We start from the raw sequence: 21,992 nt of genomic DNA on the forward strand, positions 1-21,992 counted from the left end.
AGGCTTATGCCTTGTCTATGATACCTGGCAAAAATAACTGTAAAAATATAAACCCATGTCTCTTTGCATTGTATTAGTAGAAATCCAGACACAAAATTTTCATTTAGTTTCAAATCCTTGCATAATAGGTACAACATTGCCATTTTTGGAGCAGTGGATGGATACTCCAGGAAGATAAGGGCTACTGGAGTTTTTATTCCAACATTGCAGTTATGCTAATTTTTATATGATGGATGGTTGTTTCACCAAGTTCATATGTTACAGATAATGTGCTTGAATGCTGTAACAAATAACCATGCATCGACAGCACTTTGCGTCTTCAGAGAGGCAACTGCTCGATATGTTGTACCCTCAAGGTAAGATTTTGAAAAGAACAACCACCATTTCTTCACATCAAAGTCACATGAACTATTCAGACACGTTTTTTAATCTTTTAATTAAAAAAATAAAATTATATAAGAGTCGGATTTTCATCATTTAGTAATTATTCTCCAACACATGGCCTGGAGAGTTTGTGTTATAAGTCTCCCCAAACAAAGTATAGCAGCAGATTATTTACTGTTATATTATATACAATTATTGGTTGGGTAAAACACATTTCTTTGAAAACTAAGCAAGCATACTCAAGAAAGTGTTTTGAAGGTGTTTCGTTGGGAAAGTAATGCAGACAGCACAAGCATTTACGACATGTGCTGTGATGACCATAACGCACATCACAATCATGGTCAATCTCAATGGGGATTTTAAAGCTCTCTCTTTGTGAAGCAATTAGTGGGATGTGTGCTTGTCCCGTGAGCCACTGCAAGAAGCTGCTTACAGTGATGGAATTTTAACTGATGTTTCCCACGCCCTCCTCTTTCTCTGCAGTGGTAAGTTCTTCTAATCAAGATTGTAAAAAAATAAATAAAATTCAACAGTACTTTAAGTAATTGAAATGAGAAACTACTTTCTATGTTAGGAAATGTTACTCCATGCACCTCCATCCTCCAACTTTTGTATAAAATCCTGTAAAAAGTTAATGATGCGCCACTCTCTGTTGCGGCGGAGTGATCCTTCCATGCTGAATATGGGAGCCAGGGCAAGCTCTAGGAATTCTGCATCAACCTAAAGAGTTCAGGAGAGAAACTTGTATTTTATTAACAAGTGATACATCAAAAGACTATATCTTATACAATGGTTGTACATTTTAAAACATTTTTCCAAGTGTCCAGGTACAAAGAGCTGCAGGCAGGTCTCACTGTGTTGTGCCAGTATGTCCAGGAAACCATACCACTTCAGTCCATCACAGACCTGCTGCAACATTGGAATTATCCTCACTGCTGAGTGTAGAATGATCGCACTATATATATATATATATATATATATAGTATATATATATATATAAAAGAAAGAACAGAAGTGAAGAACTGCAAATTTCAACAACTGCATAAAAGTTCAATTACATAGTCAATAATGTCCTTCTTCCACTCAGGGCCAATGGCCCCAGTATACCCGCTTGTTAAAGTCCTGTCAGACAGGTTTACCATAGCATCTGTGTCTGAGGAATCAATCTGAAAGGAGACAAATGTCATAGCATTAATATTGCTGTCAGGACTAAAGCCAAATGTTTAGGGACACCCCCTTTTACAGTTTTTTTAATCGCTAACAAGCGCTTATCCATACTTCAGATACTTTTTCTAAACTCTTAACACAGACTCACACCTACAAAACACAATTTCTCAAAAGCACATTTTGTTAAATATATACTAACTCTTCATTTCAAAATAGAACACATCATTCTCTGCACACACTAACTTTACCAAAACACTGGAAATCTGACTCAAAATGAAATTATTCTGTCAAAGAATAACACTTGTTTTCACTTCACAAGGTACATGCAGTCAATCAAAGTACACCAGGATTCAAAATACTGGCTATTGTTGACATTACAAAAACTGCATAGACTTTTATGTTTCAGTTTTACAGGTATTTGCATGCAAAACATGCAATCCACCGTTTTTACACTAAATGTCTTGGTTGGGAACTGTATGTCCACATGTACAGTAATGTTCACATTCAAAAGCATTCCAGTAAAAAGCAAATCAGTTTTTTTTTCCTTTACCGTTTACTACAGGAGGTACAGTAGAAACATGGTATGATAGAACAGAAAACGTTTTACAGTATTGCTTACAGTGAACAAAATATCCATGAAACACACAAGAGCATTCTGAACAAAAAAAAACAACAGCATAAAGCCCAGATAAAAAGGGGGAGGACTAAAAAAATCACAAAATTACTGCTTTTCTCACTGCTCTTGCTCATCTCACTGTATCTCTCACTGCTCCTGCACCTCTCACTGCATCTCTCACTGCATCTCTCACTGCTCCTGCACCTCTCACTGCTCCTGCACTTCTCACTGCATCTCTCACTGCACCTCTCACTGCTCCTCTCACTGCATCTCTCACTGCTCCTGCATCTCTCACTGCACCTCTCACTGCACCTCTAACTGCTCCTGCACCTCTCACTGCATCTCTCACTGCATCTCTCACTGCATCTCTCACTGCTCCTCTCACTGCATCTCTCACTGCTCCTGCATCTCTCACTGCTCCTGCACTTCTCACTGCATCTCTCACTGCTCCTCTCACTGCATCTCTCACTGCTCCTGCACCTCTCACTGCATCTCTCACTGCACCTCTCACTGCATCTCTCACTGCTCCTGCATCTCTCACTGCACCTCTCACTGCTCCTGCACCTCTCACTGCATCTCTCACTGCATCTCTCACTGCATCTCTCACTGCTCCTCTCACTGCATCTCTCACTGCTCCTGCATCTCTCACTGCTCCTGCACTTCTCACTGCATCTCTCACTGCTCCTCTCACTGCATCTCTCACTGCTCCTGCACCTCTCACTGCATCTCTCACTGCACCTCTCACTGCTCCTCTCACTGCATCTCTCACTGCTCCTGCACCTCTCACTGCACCTCTCACTGCACCTCTCACTGCGCCTCTCACTGCGCCTCTCACTGCTCCTGCTCCTCTCACTGCATCTCTCACTGCTCCTGCATCTCTCACTGCTCCTGCACTTCTCACTGCATCTCTCACTGCTCCTGCACCTCTCACTGCATCTCTCACTGCTCCTCTCACTGCATCTCTCACTGCTCCTGCACTTCTCACTGCATCTCTCACTGCTCCTCTCACTGCATCTCTCACTGCTCCTGCACTTCTCACTGCATCTCTCACTGCTCCTGCACCTCTCACTGCATCTCTCACTGGGCCTGCTCTTCTCCCTGGGCCCCATGCTCATACACTTCCTCGTCCAGACATTCCAGTGTTTGTCTTTTTCTGTTTCTGTTTCAAAAACATCACTCCTCAAAGTTCTCCTTTTACTGTATAAGTGTCAATGTAATAGAAAAAAAATAACCTTTGGAAAAAAAAAAGAGTCTAAGCCAGACTGGAATTAGCTGTGGTTGGCCCAATTTACCCAACATAAATCAGCTGTGTGTCAATTATTCAATTGTTTGTTTATTATCAGCTGAGATATATTGTTTTTGAACTGATATCATTGCAGAAGCAGAGGTTTTTATACTGTATCTAAGGTTTGGAATATTGTTTTTGCTATTGTGGGATGGTGTGTGTTAACATTTGAAAATACTACAAAAATAGCTTGTCTGTTAAGAAAATGTAAGCATTGTGGAAATGTGTTCACTGACTGCATATTGTGTGAAAACAACATGAAATGTGTGAATGGTATGGCCACAAAAGACCGATGCTGTGCTAATTGTGTTTAGAGTTTTGAAAATGTGACAACTGGTTGGACAAACGCTTGTTAGCGACTGAAAAACTGTAATTAACATGTTTGCCTATACTATTAGTTACAGAGAACACATCTTAGACTGCCAGCCAGAGTCCATCAACCAACAACAGTGTCTTAACTCACTAATGCTCATACCTAAATATAGCTATATCCATGCAGCTAGTAAAAAGTTAAGAGTTAAGTTACAGCAGCAACAAGTACTAGATTAATCCTTCTGATTCAAGCATATTTGAATGTTGGTGTTCAGATGTGTATCTTAATGTATTTGATCTAGTTTTTAAAAACCTTTTCAATAAGCTCTATGAGCTCTGGATCGGTGACATTGTCTTTGGATATTTCATCCTTGTTTATTGCTCCTGTGCAGATGTAGTCATAGCACCATTTTTTCAAAACATTTGTTGGGGGGGCCCTCTTGTGCTACACTGTCTGCGAAGATCTCCCCACAAGTCCTGCAGTAACAAAGAAGTGAATATGTTGAGCATATTGAGGTAACATACTGTAAGTATTGTGTGAATGTGTGTTTTACTAAAATATGCTTCTTATAAGCAATTTTGATTTAGAAATTACATATTTTTATCTTTCTCATTTTACTTCTAAATATGTAGCAATTGTATAGAACTTGAAAAAACATGACATTGAGACATTCTAGCTAGGGATGGGCATCTTGGGCATCTTGGTCATTTTGTCTATGAGTATTCTGACTAATTACTAGAGCACTTGTTGAGTACTCAAGGGGCGATTACATGTTCATAACTGTATATATAATAACATGTCTGACAAACGTCTGTAGCTGCTGCATTGCGTCTAGTTGTTCTAGTGTATCATCTATTTATTATAGGCTGTTATAAAATAATATGTTACAAAATGTACAAATGTTTCAAAATATAATGCATCATATTTTATCATTATGTGAAGATTCGCTGTCCAACTCTGAAAGAATGTGCCCAACGCACGTCTGTCTGTTCTTCCTTCAGGTTACCATAGTAATTTTAGTAAGCATGCACCAGTTTTTTAGTGACTGTCTGAACAGTCCATTTTCAAATAACAGGAGACACCATAACATTGCGTTTTTAATATGCATGTTAAATTGAAGTTCAGTTTTAAAGATGCTGCATTGTGTTCCATTTAACTGCGCTCTGTCTAGCTGTTTGAAACACTCGCCTGCTGAAAAGTCACACCATACAAGATCACTATCGGTCATCGTTTTCATGATCAATCATTACTGCCATGTCTGAGTACCCGAGTCCTCAAGTACTCATGCCCATTTCTAATTCTAGCTGTGTTCCATTTCACAGGATCCCTATGCAGTGTACAGTGATCCCTGCTTTTACAAAATAGATCTATTTATTTACTGCTACCTACTTGAAGTTATCTTTCTGATAGTCAGTAATGGAGTACTTTGGGTTTTTTCCACTGTCTCCTCCCTCAAAGAGCTGAGCCTCAATTCCTTTCAGCATTTCTGTTAAAATGGAGAGTCAGCAAATAGAATTACAAAATGCAGTAGTACCTTATATTGAGGCAAAGTAACACATACCAGTTAGAAATTCTTTCCGGAGAGCTCCATTGTCAATCCCATACTCTCCTAGGAAATGAATGCAAAGATCATTATTTTGAGAAGAATTTTTTTTGCTGCTTCCACTGGACCTCTCAAACAATTCTCCTCTTGTTACACTGATATTGAATGACGATGTGCTATCCACCCTGTCAGCAAGCTGTGTGATTATGTTGGATAAGCTACAAGACAAAATAGAAAAGGCAAACATTTGCAAAATGCAATATTAACCTTTGTAAGAAATCTCACAGGTCAGACAGATGCCAATGGATATCTTGAATTTTACCTTCTACAAGGTTTCTCCTCCGTCGTCTTTTTCCTGTCTTTGTCCTACCAGTCAAGCTCTTGTTCAAATTCTCCCAAAAGGCTGCAGAAATGCTCTGATAGCAGTTGTTCTAAATATATTTAAATTTATATTAAATTTGTCACAAACCTTTCACCACAACTGCTTGCATGTAGTTCCACATAGTCTTTTGGGTACCAATTAAAGCAAACGGGACAAGCAACCTATGAAAGGATACAGACATTTGGCACAAAGGAAAATTTCTACAAACACCCATACACAAAAACATGCCTAAAAGTGTTAAATGATTCTTCCAGAAACAATTATGTTTATATAAATGTCATGAAATCAATACTAAGTAGATCTCCTTGAAACTACTTTTGTAAAACATTAAAGAGTAACTAAAATGTTCCCAAAATATGGTAGTGCAAAGCTATCCTTACCTTGACATCCACCACAGATGTGGAGACTGCTGGAGGCTCATTTGAGGATGCCTTTATTTAGAAAGAGATCATAAAAGAATGCTTAGACACAGAACCTTTCGAATTAAACACCACCTTCCATTTCTAACATTTTTACAAATACACACAATGTTCATTTCTTTTCAAGAACAATAACCTACAATGGCATTTACAAAGGTTTAAAACACAGCTTTAAGAGGCACATTATGGAGCATACATTTTTGTTGTCTTACCTTACATTCAGAGGGACTATTTTGCCCACATTTGTCAATGTGAAGAGCTAGCAGCTGTACAGGTACATAAACCTGAAAGGTGATGCACTTGGCTTTAAGCATTCTCTCAAATTCTTTGGCTGACAATGGTAACGGTGAAGTATCTAATATATGTTGAATTGGCATCATGTAAAGGCATGCCTTTCCTCCGGATGCCTTTATTATACATCGACCATTGTAGCCCTCTGCATCAGGTGCCACCACTGTCAATGATCATTGGCTGGAGCTGTAAAAATGTAAGTAACACGAAAGTGCAATGTAGACAAAGTGGTACTGCATCCCAATTCACCTACTTTTACTACGCCTTTAAAGTATGTACTCTTTTTGAATAAAACCCATATTGGAGAGAAAAGAAGAAGCACGCTGATCTTTCAGTCTTGGGTATTTCATGCAGAGACTCTCCAACATACTATGCATTGGCACACACTTATTCTATTCTCACATACTATTTAGGATGTATAGGATACACATACCTGCCAACCTTGAAGAAATTTTATGAGTACTACAACCCACGACGACCCCCCAACCCAACCCAACCCAACCCCCGTGCGTGCGTCAGAGAGAACCTGACATACCTAACACTATAATACATATTATACATATAATATACTTTCACCAATTAAGATTTATTAGTTACTCCATAACCATATACAAGTAGACCATAAATGTTATACAATTACTGAAATCACTCCGAACATTTTGTACAGGAGGCATAGCCCATGGAAACTTCTTCCACCTGAAAATCTTGTCAGAAATAAAAGTAAACTGAGGACATTCTTTATAAATAAATAAAAACATTAAATAAATGTGCAAAACCAGTAGTTATCAATATCAAAATCAGTTTGCTAAAAGCAAACAACAACAAAATTTATAATTTTCCATGCATAGTTTAAACTTTTGTATCGTTTAACTTGTTAAAGGTTGCAGATTTGGCTTTTTTAAGTAGTGCGTCAGTGAAAGTCTGTAACAAATGCTGCCTTTGGAGGCAATCATGACTTTTCTTGTCACCAGAGAACTAAGCATCTCTGTGCTCAGGCTAGCACGACATTGTGTTTTGTTTTTAGTGACCAAGCTGAAAATCCTTTCACAGTCTGCATTGCTGTGAAAAATCACACACACCCCAAGCATAACTGTGGAGAGATTTGCAAAAAGTTTCTTCCCTCCTGATTCCATCACACCTAATTCTCTCCAAGCTTCATCAGCCCGTTTGGTATGAAAAACATCATTCAAGGTGGAGGACTGAAAGAGCCGAAACTCCTCCTCCACTTCATCCACTGTAACACCATTTCCCAAGATGCAGGGGAACCTGTCTATGAAGTATGTCAGTGAGGAGAATTTAGCTGTTTGCCGTCTGCTTATATCAGCTACGGCAGCATGACGCAGCAATTCATCTCCATAGGGGAATTTAGAGAGCATGTACTCAACAGCTGCAGAGATATATTTCCTTACATCCCTAAAGAAAGCTCCAAGAGGTAAGTTAGCTTGACTTTTGATAAATGTCTTTGTGTCATGTCCAATTGACAGCTCATCATCAGGCAGCTGGTGTTCACTGGATTTGTACAGAGTGGGTTGGCATCCTCTCTTTACTTCTTCCATCATCACAGTCAGGTTTGCAGAAGGCCAAAAGCATTTTTTGCAACTGTAGCTCCAAGCAATATGGACACACATGGCTGTTCTTTCTGCAGGTTCTGATTTGCAGTTTCAAATAAAGGTATAGCTCTCTTTAAAAAAAGAGCATACAGCTTGGACTGTGGGTCAGTCAAGAAAGCATACACCCTCTGTGGTTTTGTGACCTCTGTTTTTTCTATCTCCTTTTCCTTTTCTGTTTTCTTTTTGGACAGATCCCTCTGTTTTTTGCCCATTTCTTTTTGTTTAAAAACAAATTGGTTTAAGTCAAACCCCTTAGGTGGTTAGCTGACTGCTGTGTAGTGCTTGGTCCTGCCGGCAGCTGTTTGGTTGTAGGTCCTGTCTGCAGCCGTGGAGTGCCTGGTCCTGCCGGCAGCTGTTTGGTTGTAGGTCCTGTCTGCTGCCATTTTGGTGTAGGCCCTGCCTGTTGCTGTGTGGAGCTTGGTCCGGTCTTGGACTTTCTCTGGTGGACTTTGGTCTTCAAAAAGCTGGAGGACAAAGTCTTTGAGACAGCAAGCTTACCCGAGGTAGGTGTAAGAGTAGGGGCAGCTGGGCTCTTCAGAGAAGGATGAGCTGAGGATGTGAAAGGTTTAGCTGCCTTCTTCCCTGCTGCCTCTTCAGCAAAAAACAGAGTCAGAGGTTCCCACTGCTGGAGGAGTCGATTGACACATTTGCCAAGAGCAAGCCATCTGGTCGAGGATAATTTCAAAATCTTCCTCACATCAGTGTCACACAGCATTTGTAGGTCACGCAGCAAAGCTTTCCTCTTGCTACTCTTGTCAAGGTAGTAGTAGATCAAGATGAGCATGTCTTCAATGTCAATACATAGACTTCTTGAAGCCTTTTCCGCAGCTAAATGCAGTAGGTGGCATGCACAGCCGACCATGTAAATGTGGGGATTCTGTGACTTAATGAATGCTGCGACACCTTTTCGTATCCCCTGCATGAATGAGGCGTTGTCAGCAGAAAAGCTTACACAATTGCCCCATGGTATTTTCCTTTTGTTTAGTTCCTGGTCAATAAGATTGTATATCCCTTCGCCAGTAGACTCTCTACACTCAACAATTTTCAGGAGTACTACAACTATTTTTCCAACACTGGGATCATAGACACGGACAACCAAAGGATAAAGCTTGACATCATCCATGTCTGTGCTACCATCGGTTGCAATGCTGAATGGGGAATGGCACATAAGGTCACTGATGACCTGTTCATCATTTGAGGAAAGTGTGTTCAATATAGCTGCTGTCTTGGTTCGGGCACAGCCGTACTGCTGGGCAATTTGACTATCTGGAAACATCTTCTTAAATAATGGTCCAGCATGGTCAGCTATAGACACTGGCACATTGTGCTCAGCAATAAAGTTTGAGAAAAGTGTTTCTGCCCTGATGGTCCGTAGATCTTGATCTCCAAAAAACTTTGTGGTGATCTTAGGGACTGAGGCAATGGCACTTTCCAGTTTCTTGTGCTTTGTTCCTTCCACATGGCGTCTGCAATCTGAAAATGTAGGTGGAGAGGAGGGAGATTATATTCCTGCATGTTGTTACAAATATTATGAATTACATCACACACACACACACACACACACACACACACACACACACACACACACACACACACACACAATTCATTCAAAGGATACATGTAATTTACATTAAAATACATTGTTTGGCTCATCACTTGTACCTTCTAGATTACAATAAATTATTATTATTGTGTAGAGGAATGTGTAGAGTGGATGAATGGCTGTACATGTATTGAAACTACACAAATGTTGTCTTATATCCTGTCCAATATTTTGTGCCCATATAGAGGTGGGCGATAATTACCAAATTGTTGTCTGGATGATATGCAAAATTGGGATATTGAATATTTCATTATTTGTACAATCCGACCCCCCAAACATGAAAAGAGCTGAAAGTTATTAAAGAGAAAACAAATAACTATAACCTTCTAAACAATTATATGTAATTATATTCTGGCCCAGCCCATGGTCCCGTGTCGTCAAAAACGCACATTCATACATAAATTCGAAATAGTGCGCGCAGAAGCACATGCGCAAAACCGTTTTGTAAAATGATATATGAATTTTTTTTTTTTATCATGTCATTTTACAAACCTACGTTTTGCGCATGTGCTCCTGCACGCACTTTTTCAGTCACAACACAGCAATCAGAGGAGGACGCGCTGAAAACTGTAATGCTGTTCTCTTCCTTCATAACTCGTACTGAGAAGGTTTGAGTTGCAGAGGAATTTGTGACTTTCACCTGTTCAACCATATCAAAGTTTCATAATTAGTAAGTCAGTGCTTTTTCTCTTTTCTTTCTTATGTGCTGAAGGGCCAATGTGCCTTGGTGAAACGGTGTTTGTACGTGAAGAGCTCTTTTCCAAAACGCCATAAACCTAAAAAGCTGCCTCAAAGAAACAGCAAAAGTAATGATTATGAATATGTAAAATATTGCAATAAGACATTTTAATTGTTTATTAATTTCTGTGTCGGCTGCAAAGATGAAGTTGACGATAGGCTATTGACTCGCGATTTTCGCAGTGAAGCACCAGAGAAATGCACATTTATCAGGCTACATAGTTTTATTTTGTTTTGGATGATTAAATGATTTCACGACACTGATACAGCCAGGAAACACTTGTTTATTAATAAACAAGTAAAATGTCTCCTTTCTATATTTTACATTATTTTTAATCATTACTTTTGCCGGTTCTTGCGACATCTTTTATGTGCGTTATTGGCAGCGCCACCCTTACATGTTAGCCTACATGAACGCGTGAACTGAACTGAGCTCGTCACAGCTGGACTGCGTTATGATGTCAAGGTCATTTTTAATGTTCATAATTAGGCTAAAAATAGCCTGTTACCTTTATCTTACGTTAATCAGCACCTGGCCTGTCTAAAACCTTCTAGATTTCTAGCCATTCCACCACTTTTCTAACTGCCAACTCATTTCCCCAACTAATGGAAAGGATGGCCGGTTTGATAAGCTAACGTTAGCCTATTGACACTATAAACATTTTTTACTCATAAAGTCATCATCCTTTTATTTTTAAAATAATTATGTTTCTGGGGATAGGGAGTATTTGTGTTGTGAGACTGTGTTCGTTACCTGTTGCCCCTTGGTGACTGATGTCGACGTCCGTCTTGCAGACGGTGCAGAACGCATGATGAGGTAGCCTGGACATCTGCAGGCAAGGCCATCTCTCACGATAGCGGTCTAAAAATCTTTGTGTTTTCCGAACCTTTTTTTGTGGCGGTTCAGCCATGGCATGAAAGCCTATGGTATCTTATACGGCTAGTCTGGTTTGCATGAAGCACTGAATTGAATTGAGCGCGAAGCATGTGGATGGGAGGGGTAGGTGGGCGGCGGGTTAACATGCAGCGCTCTGATTGGCCGAAAGCTTTTCACTCCACTTAAACGCTGTGGCTCAGCGGCAGAATCAGCGTCATAGATTGCATAGAAACTGAAATCGGCGAAATGCGAGAAGCAACAAAATGCGTACCTAGAGAGCAACGAATCGTACAAGCGTACTTATGGGTCAAAATGCGTGCCGAGTACGAAAAATGCGTACATGTTGGCAGGTATGGATACACATTGGGATGCAAGAATGATCACCAGGGCTAGAGTTGTGGACTTATGGTCCTTCGGCCCAATCCTGCCTGAAGGAGGATAGCATCTTCGTTTGCTTTTGGTGTTCGATCCTGGAAGAACTACACTGGAGTTGACTTTCAACCTCTTTTTCTGGCCAGTTTTCTCTGCCACTTTAGATTTAAAAAGCCCAGGAAATTCTCTGTGGAAAATCCACAAGACATGAAAGAGGAAACAATCTTTTACACAAAATAATGTGGATAATAATATTCGGTAACACTTTAAGGCTCCATTAGTTAACATTAGTTAATTAATTAGTTAACATAAACTGACAATGAAAAAAAAAGCATTTATTAATTTTTGTAATATGTTTTATTTTCTCATCCAATTTTTTGAGGAGGCACTGCCACCCCTGCCATAGACCTACTATTAATACTGAAGTCCTCTGATTTAATTTTAAATACAGTCGATAACTGAGAGGCAAGATGACATTAGCTGCGTTTGAATAAAACGAGAGCACATCCATCCGAAGTGTGATAAGAGCAGTGTTGGGAAGGTTACTTTGGAAATGTAATAGGTTACAGATTACAAGTTACTCTACTTAAAATGTAATAAGTAGTGTAACTATTTCAATTACTTTATTAAAGTAACTGATTACTATTCTAAATTTCAGATTACAGTTACATTTAGTTTGAAATTAAATTACGTAACACCGTTACATGTAACTAGTTACTCCCCAACACTGGAAAGAGACATGAAAGAAGGGCCAGATGAGCGGCCATTATAAAGCCTTGCTACTGACGACGGTCATTATGGTCATATAATGTTGCGAATGACAAATCAGAATCAAACATTTCAGAGAGTGGTGCAATAATAATTTTAATGTACAATTAATTTCCTAACCTGGCCATATTCTGCTGCACCTGCTGTGCTTTCCCAGCCTCGAGGGTCCAAGAGCCTGACTGGCTTCCTCTCTGAGCCTGCATTTCATCTACATAATGAATTCCTGTACAGGCTGATGAGTAGTGGATGGCCCTTGCAGTACCACATTAACAAGCTGGGAACTATCTGACATCTAGCTATCTACACTTACCATTTTGATAAACGTTCTCTTCAACATTAACGTTAGATGGACCTGCTGTCCCGGGCAATCAGGGAGGCAAAGCGCGCACACGCCCAGAGAATCCACAGTCACTTCCAGGACAGCGGTGACACGCGGCGCATGTGGCAGGGCATCCAGGCCATCACCAACTACAGGACAACATCAGTTGCCTGTGACAAAGATGCCTCCCTTCCAGATGCGCTGAACGACTTCTACGCTCGGTTTGAAGTGCAGAACGACGTGGTGGTGAGGAAGACCACCAGGTGCTCTGTCTTACCATGGCAGATGTGAGGAAAACTCTACGTAGAGTCAACCCACGGAAGGCTGCTGGACCAGACAACATTCTTGGCAGAGTGCTCAGAGGATGTGCAGACCAGCTAGCAGATGTTCTTACCGACATCTTCAACATCTCTCTGAGCAGCGCCGTCGTTCCAATGTGCTTCAGGGCCACCACCATCATCCCCATGCCAAAGAAGTCTTCAGTGTCCTGCCTCAATGACTACCGTCCCGTCACACCCATCATCATGAAGTGCTTCGAGAGGCTCGTCATGAGGCACATTAAGACCCAGCTGCCCCCCTCACTAGACCCACTGCAGTTTGCATATCGTCCAAACCGTTCAACGGACGATGCCATCACCAAAACCCTCCATCTGGCCCTCACCCACCAAGACAATGTGGACTCATACGTTTGAATGGTATTTACAGATTTCAGCTCAGCATTCAACACAATCATTCCCCAGCACCTGATTGGAAAGCTGAACCTGCTGGGCCTGGACACCTCCCTCTGCAACTGGATCCTGGACTTTCTGTCTGGGAGACCTCAGTCAGTCTGGATTGGGAACAGCATTTCCACCACCACCACCACACTGAGCACTGGGCCCCCCCCAGGGCTGTGTGCTCAGTCCACTGCTGTTCACTCTGCTGACTCACGACTGTGCAGCAATGCACAGCTCGAACCACATCGTCAAGTTCGCAGATGACACGACCGTGGTGGGTCTCATCAGCAAGAACGACAAGTCAGAATACAGAGAGGAGGTGCAGCGGCTAACGGACTGGTGTACAGCTAACAACCTGTCTCTGAATGTGAACAAAACAAAAGAGATGGTTGTTGACTTTAGGAGAGCATAAGGTGAACACTCTCCGCTGAACATCGACGGCTCCTTTGTGGAGATCGTCAAGAGCACCAAATTCCTTGGTGTTCACCTGGTGGAGAAACTCACCTGGTCCCTCAACACCAGCTCTATTACCAAGAAAGCCCAGCAGCTCTTTCTTCGAAGGCAGAGGAAAGCACATCTCCCACCCCCCATCCTCACTACATTCTATAGAGGGACTATTGAGAGCATCCTGAGCAGCTGCATCACTGCCTGGTTTGGGACTTGCACCATTTTGGACCGCAAAGTCCTGCAGAGGATAGTGAAGACATCTGAGAAGATCATCGGGGTCTCTCTTCCCCCCATCAAAGACATTTACAAAAAACACTGTATCCGCAAAGCAACCAGCATTGTGGACGACCCCACGCACCCCTCACACAAACTCTTTACCCTCCTGCCATCTGGCAAGAGGTACCGAAGCATTCGGGCCCTCACGGCCAGACTGTGTAACAGCTTCTTCCCCCAAGCCATCAGACTCCTCAATACTCAGAGACTGGTTTGACACACACACACGTGTCCTGAGTTGCACTTTAATTACTGTCACTTTATAACTGTCTGCTACCTCAATAACTGCTATGTGCATAGAACACTATCTCATAGTATGTTATGTTTACGTTTTTAGAAACTGTCCTCTTTTTCAAAAAATCAAATCAAAATCAAATCACTTTATTGTCACACTACCATGAACACAAGTGCAACAGTAGGTGAAATTCTTGTGTGCAGTTCCAAGCAACATAGCAGTCATGACAGTGACGAGACATATACCAGTTACAATAAACAACATACTTACACAACACAATTTACATATCAAATGTACACATACTTACACAACACAATAATTATGTACAATACACACAATATAGAATACACAATATCCAATATCCAATGCACTACTGTGTACTGGTCGGCGCTGCACTGTCTCTCACTGTGCCTATTGTCCTGTTCATTGTCATAAATTTCTTGTACTGTCCCGTACTTTTTGCACATGTTTGCACGTGCACTTTATATAGGTATATATAGGTATTTTATTTAGTTGTGTAGTCTCATGTGGTCCTGTGTTTGTCCTATGTTGTTTTTATGTAGCACCATGGTCCTGGAGGAACGTTGTCTCGTTTCGCTGTGTACTGTACTAACTGTATATGGTTGAAACGACAATAAAAACCACTTGACACTTGACTTGACTTCAGGGTACCTCTCAACAGGTTCACTAAACGCCTTTCTGTATTTCCACCTATTTTCAGTTATTATCAAAGACAGAAAACATATATATATATATATATATATATATATATATATATATATATATATATATATATATATATATATATATATATATATATATATATCGCACAGAACATCTTACAGAAAGGATTGGGTCCCGCCCCTGAGTGTCAAAACCGACTTGTGTGCGTAAAGATTTCAGCTGCATGTGTGTGCAGAAAATAACTTGCGCGTGTATATAGATCTGCGTGCGTGTATGTGTATAGATGAAAATAACTTGCGTGTGTGTTCAGATCTGCACGCGCACGTGTGTGTGTGTGGGACTTGTTCATTTGTGTGCAAAATCATATTTTTTGTGCTCGAGTTTGGAATTTGCAAGTTCTGCAGGTTTACATTTTACATGCGAGCTGTGTCATGGCACTCACACTGTTGAAATTAACTTGCATGCTGTTTTGTCCAACATTTAACGCCATGGGCCTGAACGCGCTCGCTAGTGAGGTGCACGCACGCGCCTGCTTGTGGAGTCGAGGCGGACTCCCAACAAGGAGATATTTTGGCTGGGAGAGAGCGTGCTCTTCACCCAGTTTACATTGAGGCCCAAGCTGTTTAGATGCTGAAGCAGTAAGTCTCTGTGTTGGCATAACAGAGCCTCTGATTGTGCTATTAACAGCCAATTGTCGAGGTAGTTCAAGATGCGTACGCCACTCAGTCTCAGAGGGGTGAGAACTGCATCGATGCACTTTGTAAATGTGCAAGAAGCCAGAGACAGTCCGAAGGGAAAAACTTTGAATTGATATGCTGTTCCCTCGAACGCGGATCTCAAAAACATCCTGTGGTGTTGTACAATTTGGATATGGAAGTACGCATCCTTCAGATCTATCGACGCAAACCAGTCGTGTGGGCGTACATGCGATAGAATCTGAGTGATCATTTTGAAGTGTGTGATTTAAGATCCAGGATTGGCTGAAGTCTGCTGTCTCTCATTGGGACAAGAAATTAATGGCTGTAAAACCCTTTTTGTGCTTGACAATTTGGCACAATTTCCATCGCGTTTTTCGCGATTAGATTGTGTATTTCGGCTCGTAACACTGGTGCGTCTTCGGACGAAACCGTGGAAGACAGAACGCCGTTGAAAAGGGGTGGCCGGTGAGCAAATTGGATTGTATAGCCATGTTCTATTGTTTTTTGCACCCGTACTGAAATGCCAGTTAGGGCTCGCCATGCTTCCGCGTAATGGAACAGTAGGCCATTTGATTTGCTCACTATATGATATAATGCGTCACTTACCACAGAGAAGCGGTTGTGTGTGCTTTGAAGAGGAAAAGGGCTCTTTTTTGAGAATGTATGAGCATCTTGCGCATTTGCAACGAGTGCTGTATTCTTTATTGCAATTTTTTATTGCATATGACACAGAAACAACATCTTTTAAAACATTGTGAACAACAATATTCCTCTCCCGATGAACAGCAGTGGGGAGGTGAGGGACAGTGTTATGTGTCTCCAATCGAGCCCTCTTTTGAGCACCGGAGGGAACCATGGGCTCAGTTTTCCCATCAGGAGTGCTTCCGCTGCGTGGGGGATTTCCTCCCTGATGCTGCTGCTTCCATCTGGGCCAAGGCTTGCGTGGCCTCACTGGTGGCTCGGCGGGGGCCAGTGCGGTTGCTGAATTAGAGGCATGGATCTTTTAGCCAGGTGCTGGCTTGAGACAGAGCAGGGGCGAGCCATCTGCACTATGCTCCGTTTGGGCATAAAGTGCCTTATGGCTTGTGACTGCTGCTGAGTCGTGATGTAGCGCTCAGCAAACGTACTCACTGCGCCACCAAAGAGGCCGGCTGGAGACACTGGGACAGCCACAAGAGATGTCTTCTCTCTGTCACTCATCTCCGTGAGGGTCAGCAATACATGCCTTTCCAGAATGACCATGTTACCCATGGACTTTCCGATGACCTGCGCCGTGACTTTCGTGGCATGCAGTGCCAAGTCTGTAGTGGCCTGAAGCTCTTTAAAAGTCTTCGGATCAAATCCTTGCTCGTCCATTTGTCTGAGGAGCTTCGTTTTGAACACATGGAGCATTGCCATTGCATGGAGTGCTGATCCAGCTTGTCCTGCCACTGAGTAGGCATTTCCCGCCAGTGTTGATGTCTGCCTACACACCTTAGAAGGATGAATGGGGCGTGATTTCCATGCCCTGCTATTCGTTGGGCAGAGATGTGCCGCTCTTGACTGTTCTTTTCCCCGTGGTACACGTTCATGAGAACGTAGTCACTGCGCATGCTCGCTGAGAGGGGCGCGTGCCAGGACTTAGGTAGTTCACTGTGAACTTCAGGGAAGAACGGGGCAGTTCTGTGGGGCGCGGCCACTTGACGGCGTCCGGACTGCAAGGACCACTCATCAAGGCGAGAATGTCCAAGGTACCTCTAGGGGAGACCACTCGAGATTGAGTTCTTCGACCGCCCTTTCAAGGACGCGAAGCATCTCCCTGTCAGTGGTGCGTACACGGACCTCGCCCTCACTGGGGTGAGGGGCAGTAGCATCATCCATTGACCAGTCGCCTGATGCGGCGAGAGATATGACATCATCATTATCATCCTTATCATCCCCAGCGTCAGATCCACCAAACGAGACGAGGCTGCACGCTCCTTCAGAGGGCCGGAGCTCGTCGCACACATAGCGTATGGGGAAATATGCGCTTTGTGGAGATTGAGGGGCTTGTGGGGCCAGCACGAAATCCACCTCAAGTTCGTCCTGCTTGATCTCGCGGCCCTGCTGAGCCCCCTCGGGAATCACAGATGGGAGGGCGCGAGAGGCTGAATCGTCCCTCAGAACGAGGGCGGTTCGTGAGCGAAGCAACTTGAGACTCATGTCCTCACAGTGAGGACAGTCTGTCTCCATGAGAGCTGACTATGCATGGGTGTGGCTAAGACAGAAAACGCAGGTCTCATGCTTGTCTGACGGCAGGATGTATCTCTCGCACAAGGTACACTTACGGAACGACATCTTGAAAAAGACGCGAACACGTAAGTGGCTCTTCTAGATATATAAATATAGATGTATATTTATATAACTTATATAACTTGTATTTTGTTTTAAAAGTATATTCTACACCTCCCAACGCGCTGCGGAGAATCAGGATGCCGTGGTCCATTCTCCAGCGAAACGTCAAGCGGCGAGGCGGAGTGATGTTCGCCGGAGCACTGCAGGGGAGCGGAGAGTCTTCTTGCTGCTGTGAAGATTCCGTCCGCTTACTGGTGTGAATCGATGGCGAAAGTAGAGGGCATCGAGACGAGGTAATCGCTGTCATGAAGGAAGAAATTCTGAGGAAATGGTCTCTGTACACCTGTTTTATAGCGGTCAGTTCACGCTGAAATGAGCGGTCAGTTTCGCGCCAAAACAGGTGGGCTCAAACACCATAGCCAATATTAGAATTTTGCCGTTATTGTAGAGAGGTTTCAAATAGGTTGTGTATGAAGGCACTCCCAAATGCGTTGGTAAACGCAATGTCAAGTGGACTGAAGTCATAAGGGAACAATAGAAATGATCTCTGAAATTATAGTTTTAACTTACTCAATGGCACAAAAAAAGAGCTCCATTCTCACATGCTACTTGTCACTACTGGTTTTGCTTTGATGTAAAAGCAGCTTGAACTTTAAAGCCAACAGATATCAACAGAACAGAAAGGTCTTTCTTCCAGTGTGCATTCAACAAACTCAAGTTTAGTGTTAATATATTACGTGAAAACTGCAAAATATTAATAAATATTGTCACTTTTTTGGCATTGCCATTTGTTCGATAATAAAAAGGTGCTAACAAATCAACACACCTTGAAGGAGAGTTTAGTTTGAGCTAAAATAATGTTTGAAACTACTAACGTTAATTAAACATTTAAAAAAATGTCTGTCATGGCGAACATATGCTTCAATGGTTACGTAACGAACGCAGTGTTTCCCAACCACTGTGCCACGGCACACTAGTGTACCATGAAAGATTGTCAGGTGTGCCGTAGAAAATTATCATATTCCACAAAATAAATAAATGCATGAAAAAAAAATTATTCAAGGATCCAAACTCCTCACCTTTCGGAGAAATTTGCCATTTTTAAATCATATATAAATATATATTATTATAATAATCGGTCACTTTTGGCAATGATTAATGTGCAAAAGTGAGTGATATTTCTACGTGTTAAGGGTTATCACATGACTCGCGACAACGCTGCAGAATACACTGAAGTCTATGAAGTGACTTTACACCAAAGTGTTTTTCACACAAGTTTTTGCTTCACCAACAATGTCTTTGAAAGTACTAAGCAACAAGAAATATTTAAAAACTGTCTAAATTTGTGAAGAGACATTGAATGTTTCATAATTTCTGTTTTAATATTGATTATAAATTATAGTAAAAATACTGTTTAATATTACCTTATCATTTAGGAATATCAGAGACCCCAGTTATTGAACCAATTTACATTTACAAAGAAAACACTTCGACCTAAACATAAATGAGTCCTTTTATTACTTCCTGCTATCAACTTTTATGCTTTTTTTCTCTCTTCCAAATACGTGTTTTCAATGTTTATTGTGCACACCTCTCACTATTTTACATGTGAAGATCATCTACAGGAGAGACTCGAGTCAGCACTTAAGCGGATGTACTGGAGCATGTTTTCTGTTTTCTGTGAAATAAATCTTTGTATCAATCATTACCATTTTGTGAAATGTGCCGTTCTGAACCTAAAACGTCACTTACACACGATTGATTTAAGTCAATCTAAAGACTGATATTTTGAAGTTGAATTAATGTGCTGGCTAGAATTAATTATCCCAGTCATTAATTCAACACATAAGTAGATATGGTCTAATAATACATCATAAATACAAATAACTGTTAGATGTAGTGGAGCTCTGTGTTTTTATGTTTCAGGTGGTCTGATAATACATGAATGTATTGCTTTGTACAGGAGAAGTTAATTGAACGGCAGCTTCCTGAACTTGTAAATAGTTTTGAAGGTAAGCATCCCTGTTGTTTCCTATCCTATCCCTACTTTCACTAGCCAATACAGCCATAAAGGCCAAAAAAAAAGTCTTAAACTTGGACGGATATTCTCGAACACACAGCCTTTCAAAGTATACTCTTATGACCATGAGCTTATTGACATGTTTGATGCATACTCGCTATGACTGCTTTGTTAATTCTCTTTATAAAGTAGTCATAGCAGTCAGTGGAAGGTGTTTCTAATGACTATGCTGATAATACAATTTGCATTAGGGAAGTACATTCAAATTTTTGACTTAAATATCACCAAAGATTTTATTATATTTGAATATTACAGACATTTTTTAAAGGTATATGTAAAAAATGTAATGTATTAATCGTTTTTTTATTTGCCAATATATGAATGGCTTGTAACACAACTTAAAAAATGAGACCTTCCCAGACTTCCTAGGTTGCATGTTTAACAGTCTGTTGACTCATTTTTATGTGAAGGGAGCGGGTCGGTTTTGCCTGGAAAATCCAAAGAATGTGAGGTTTATGCACGCTCCGCTCTTCTTCAGCGAAAAACAGTGTGCAACACTAGCTAACTTTAGCTTGGAGATTGAATCCACTAATGTCTTAGTATAATTGTCGCCTCCTGAAATCAATGGTAAGAGAAACCAAATGCCAAATGAACATTGAACCAGTGTTCATTTGGCATTTGCCAAATGAACATTGAACCAGTCACTAATTTCTGGAGTTTGGTGGAAATTTCTGCGTAATTAGCTCAGCACTTTTGGAGCTGACAGCTCGTGCTTCATTTCTGTACTTACTGTGCTTTATCCATGTTCTTTTAGAAAACAGATTTACAACAACAACAACAACAAAAACATTAACATTAGTGCAATAGTGCCATTTCCCACATTATACCACAAAACCCAGTCTGTATCTGACTTCCTGTCCTACTGAAAACATCTGAGCCCAACTCGTTTTAGAAAAATATTTTCTTAGCAAGCGTTCATTGTTTTAAAGAGGACATTTTTTATATGTACGGTTGTGGGTTTGTAATTTATAAAATTTCATATACAAAATAATGGAGTATTATGGCAAATGTATCTTTTACATGCACAATCATGTAATCAGTACACTTTTTAGTTTATGTAACGTTTGAATAACGAGGCGATGCGGATCCAAACGCAGTTTGAGTTTATTTAATCAGAAAACACAAAATGAACAAAAAGAACAACCCACGATGGGGAAAAGAAACATAAACTAGTTAAGGTAACCACGGTAGAGACAAACAGGGAACAAGGGAGAGAAGCACACATCAGGCTAACATCAAACAACGATCGACAAAGACTGAACAAAGACACGGGGTATAAATACACAAACATGGGAAAAGGGGCCAATGAAAGAACAGAACTCAAACAAGATAACAAGGTGATTAACAGAAACCAAAGGCAAATTAACAAGGGCAGGTGTAAACAATGAACAGTGAACACGAACGCTAACAGAGGACTGTTGAGTTAAATAAGGGACTAAAGTGAAAACTAAGAAATACCAAAAGTGACAAAATTACAAACAAAAGGGCAACAGAGGGACAAGACAGGGTAACCGTTACATAGCCCCCCCCCCTTAAGGATCGGATACCAGACGATCCTTAATAACACACAACAAAAGACAAAAATCCATAAGAACAACATGAGGGCACCAGGGGCAAACAGACAGTCCAAGTGGGCACATGGGCAGACAGGCAGACCAGGGGGAACACTGGGCAGGCAGGAAGTCCGGGGGCAGACAGGCAGACCAGGGGGGGCACAAGAACAAGGAGGCAGTCCAAGGGGCACAGAGGGCAGGCAGGAAGTCCGGGGGGGGGCCACGAGGGGAAATGAGACAGTCCACGGGGGCACAAAGGGAGATGAGACAGTCCACGGGGGCACAAGGGACAACCAGGCAGTCCAT

At 41.5% G+C, this 21,992-nt stretch overlaps 2 protein-coding genes across 2 annotated transcripts in view; one reads left to right on the top strand and one right to left on the bottom strand.

The window, feature by feature from the left end:
- Positions 1-21,992, top strand: part of LOC127648801 (uncharacterized) — a 309,374-nt gene that overhangs the window by 154,859 nt on the left and 132,523 nt on the right. The window lies entirely within an intron of this gene.
- Positions 396-21,992, bottom strand: part of LOC127648814 (gastrula zinc finger protein XlCGF7.1-like) — a 53,448-nt gene continuing 31,851 nt past the window's right edge. The window contains exons 4-8 of the mRNA XM_052133590.1: positions 6,071-6,121; positions 5,327-5,851; positions 5,155-5,251; positions 4,078-4,241; positions 396-1,550 (exon numbers count right to left, since the gene is read on the bottom strand). Of these exons, the coding sequence (XP_051989550.1) occupies positions 5,756-5,851; positions 6,071-6,121 (147 nt within the window). The 3' untranslated portion in view covers positions 396-1,550; positions 4,078-4,241; positions 5,155-5,251; positions 5,327-5,755. The remainder of the gene's footprint in view (positions 1,551-4,077; positions 4,242-5,154; positions 5,252-5,326; positions 5,852-6,070; positions 6,122-21,992) is intronic.

Source organism: Xyrauchen texanus, chromosome 9 (assembly GCF_025860055.1).
Source record: "Xyrauchen texanus isolate HMW12.3.18 chromosome 9, RBS_HiC_50CHRs, whole genome shotgun sequence".
Taxonomy (NCBI): Eukaryota; Metazoa; Chordata; class Actinopteri; order Cypriniformes; family Catostomidae; genus Xyrauchen; species Xyrauchen texanus.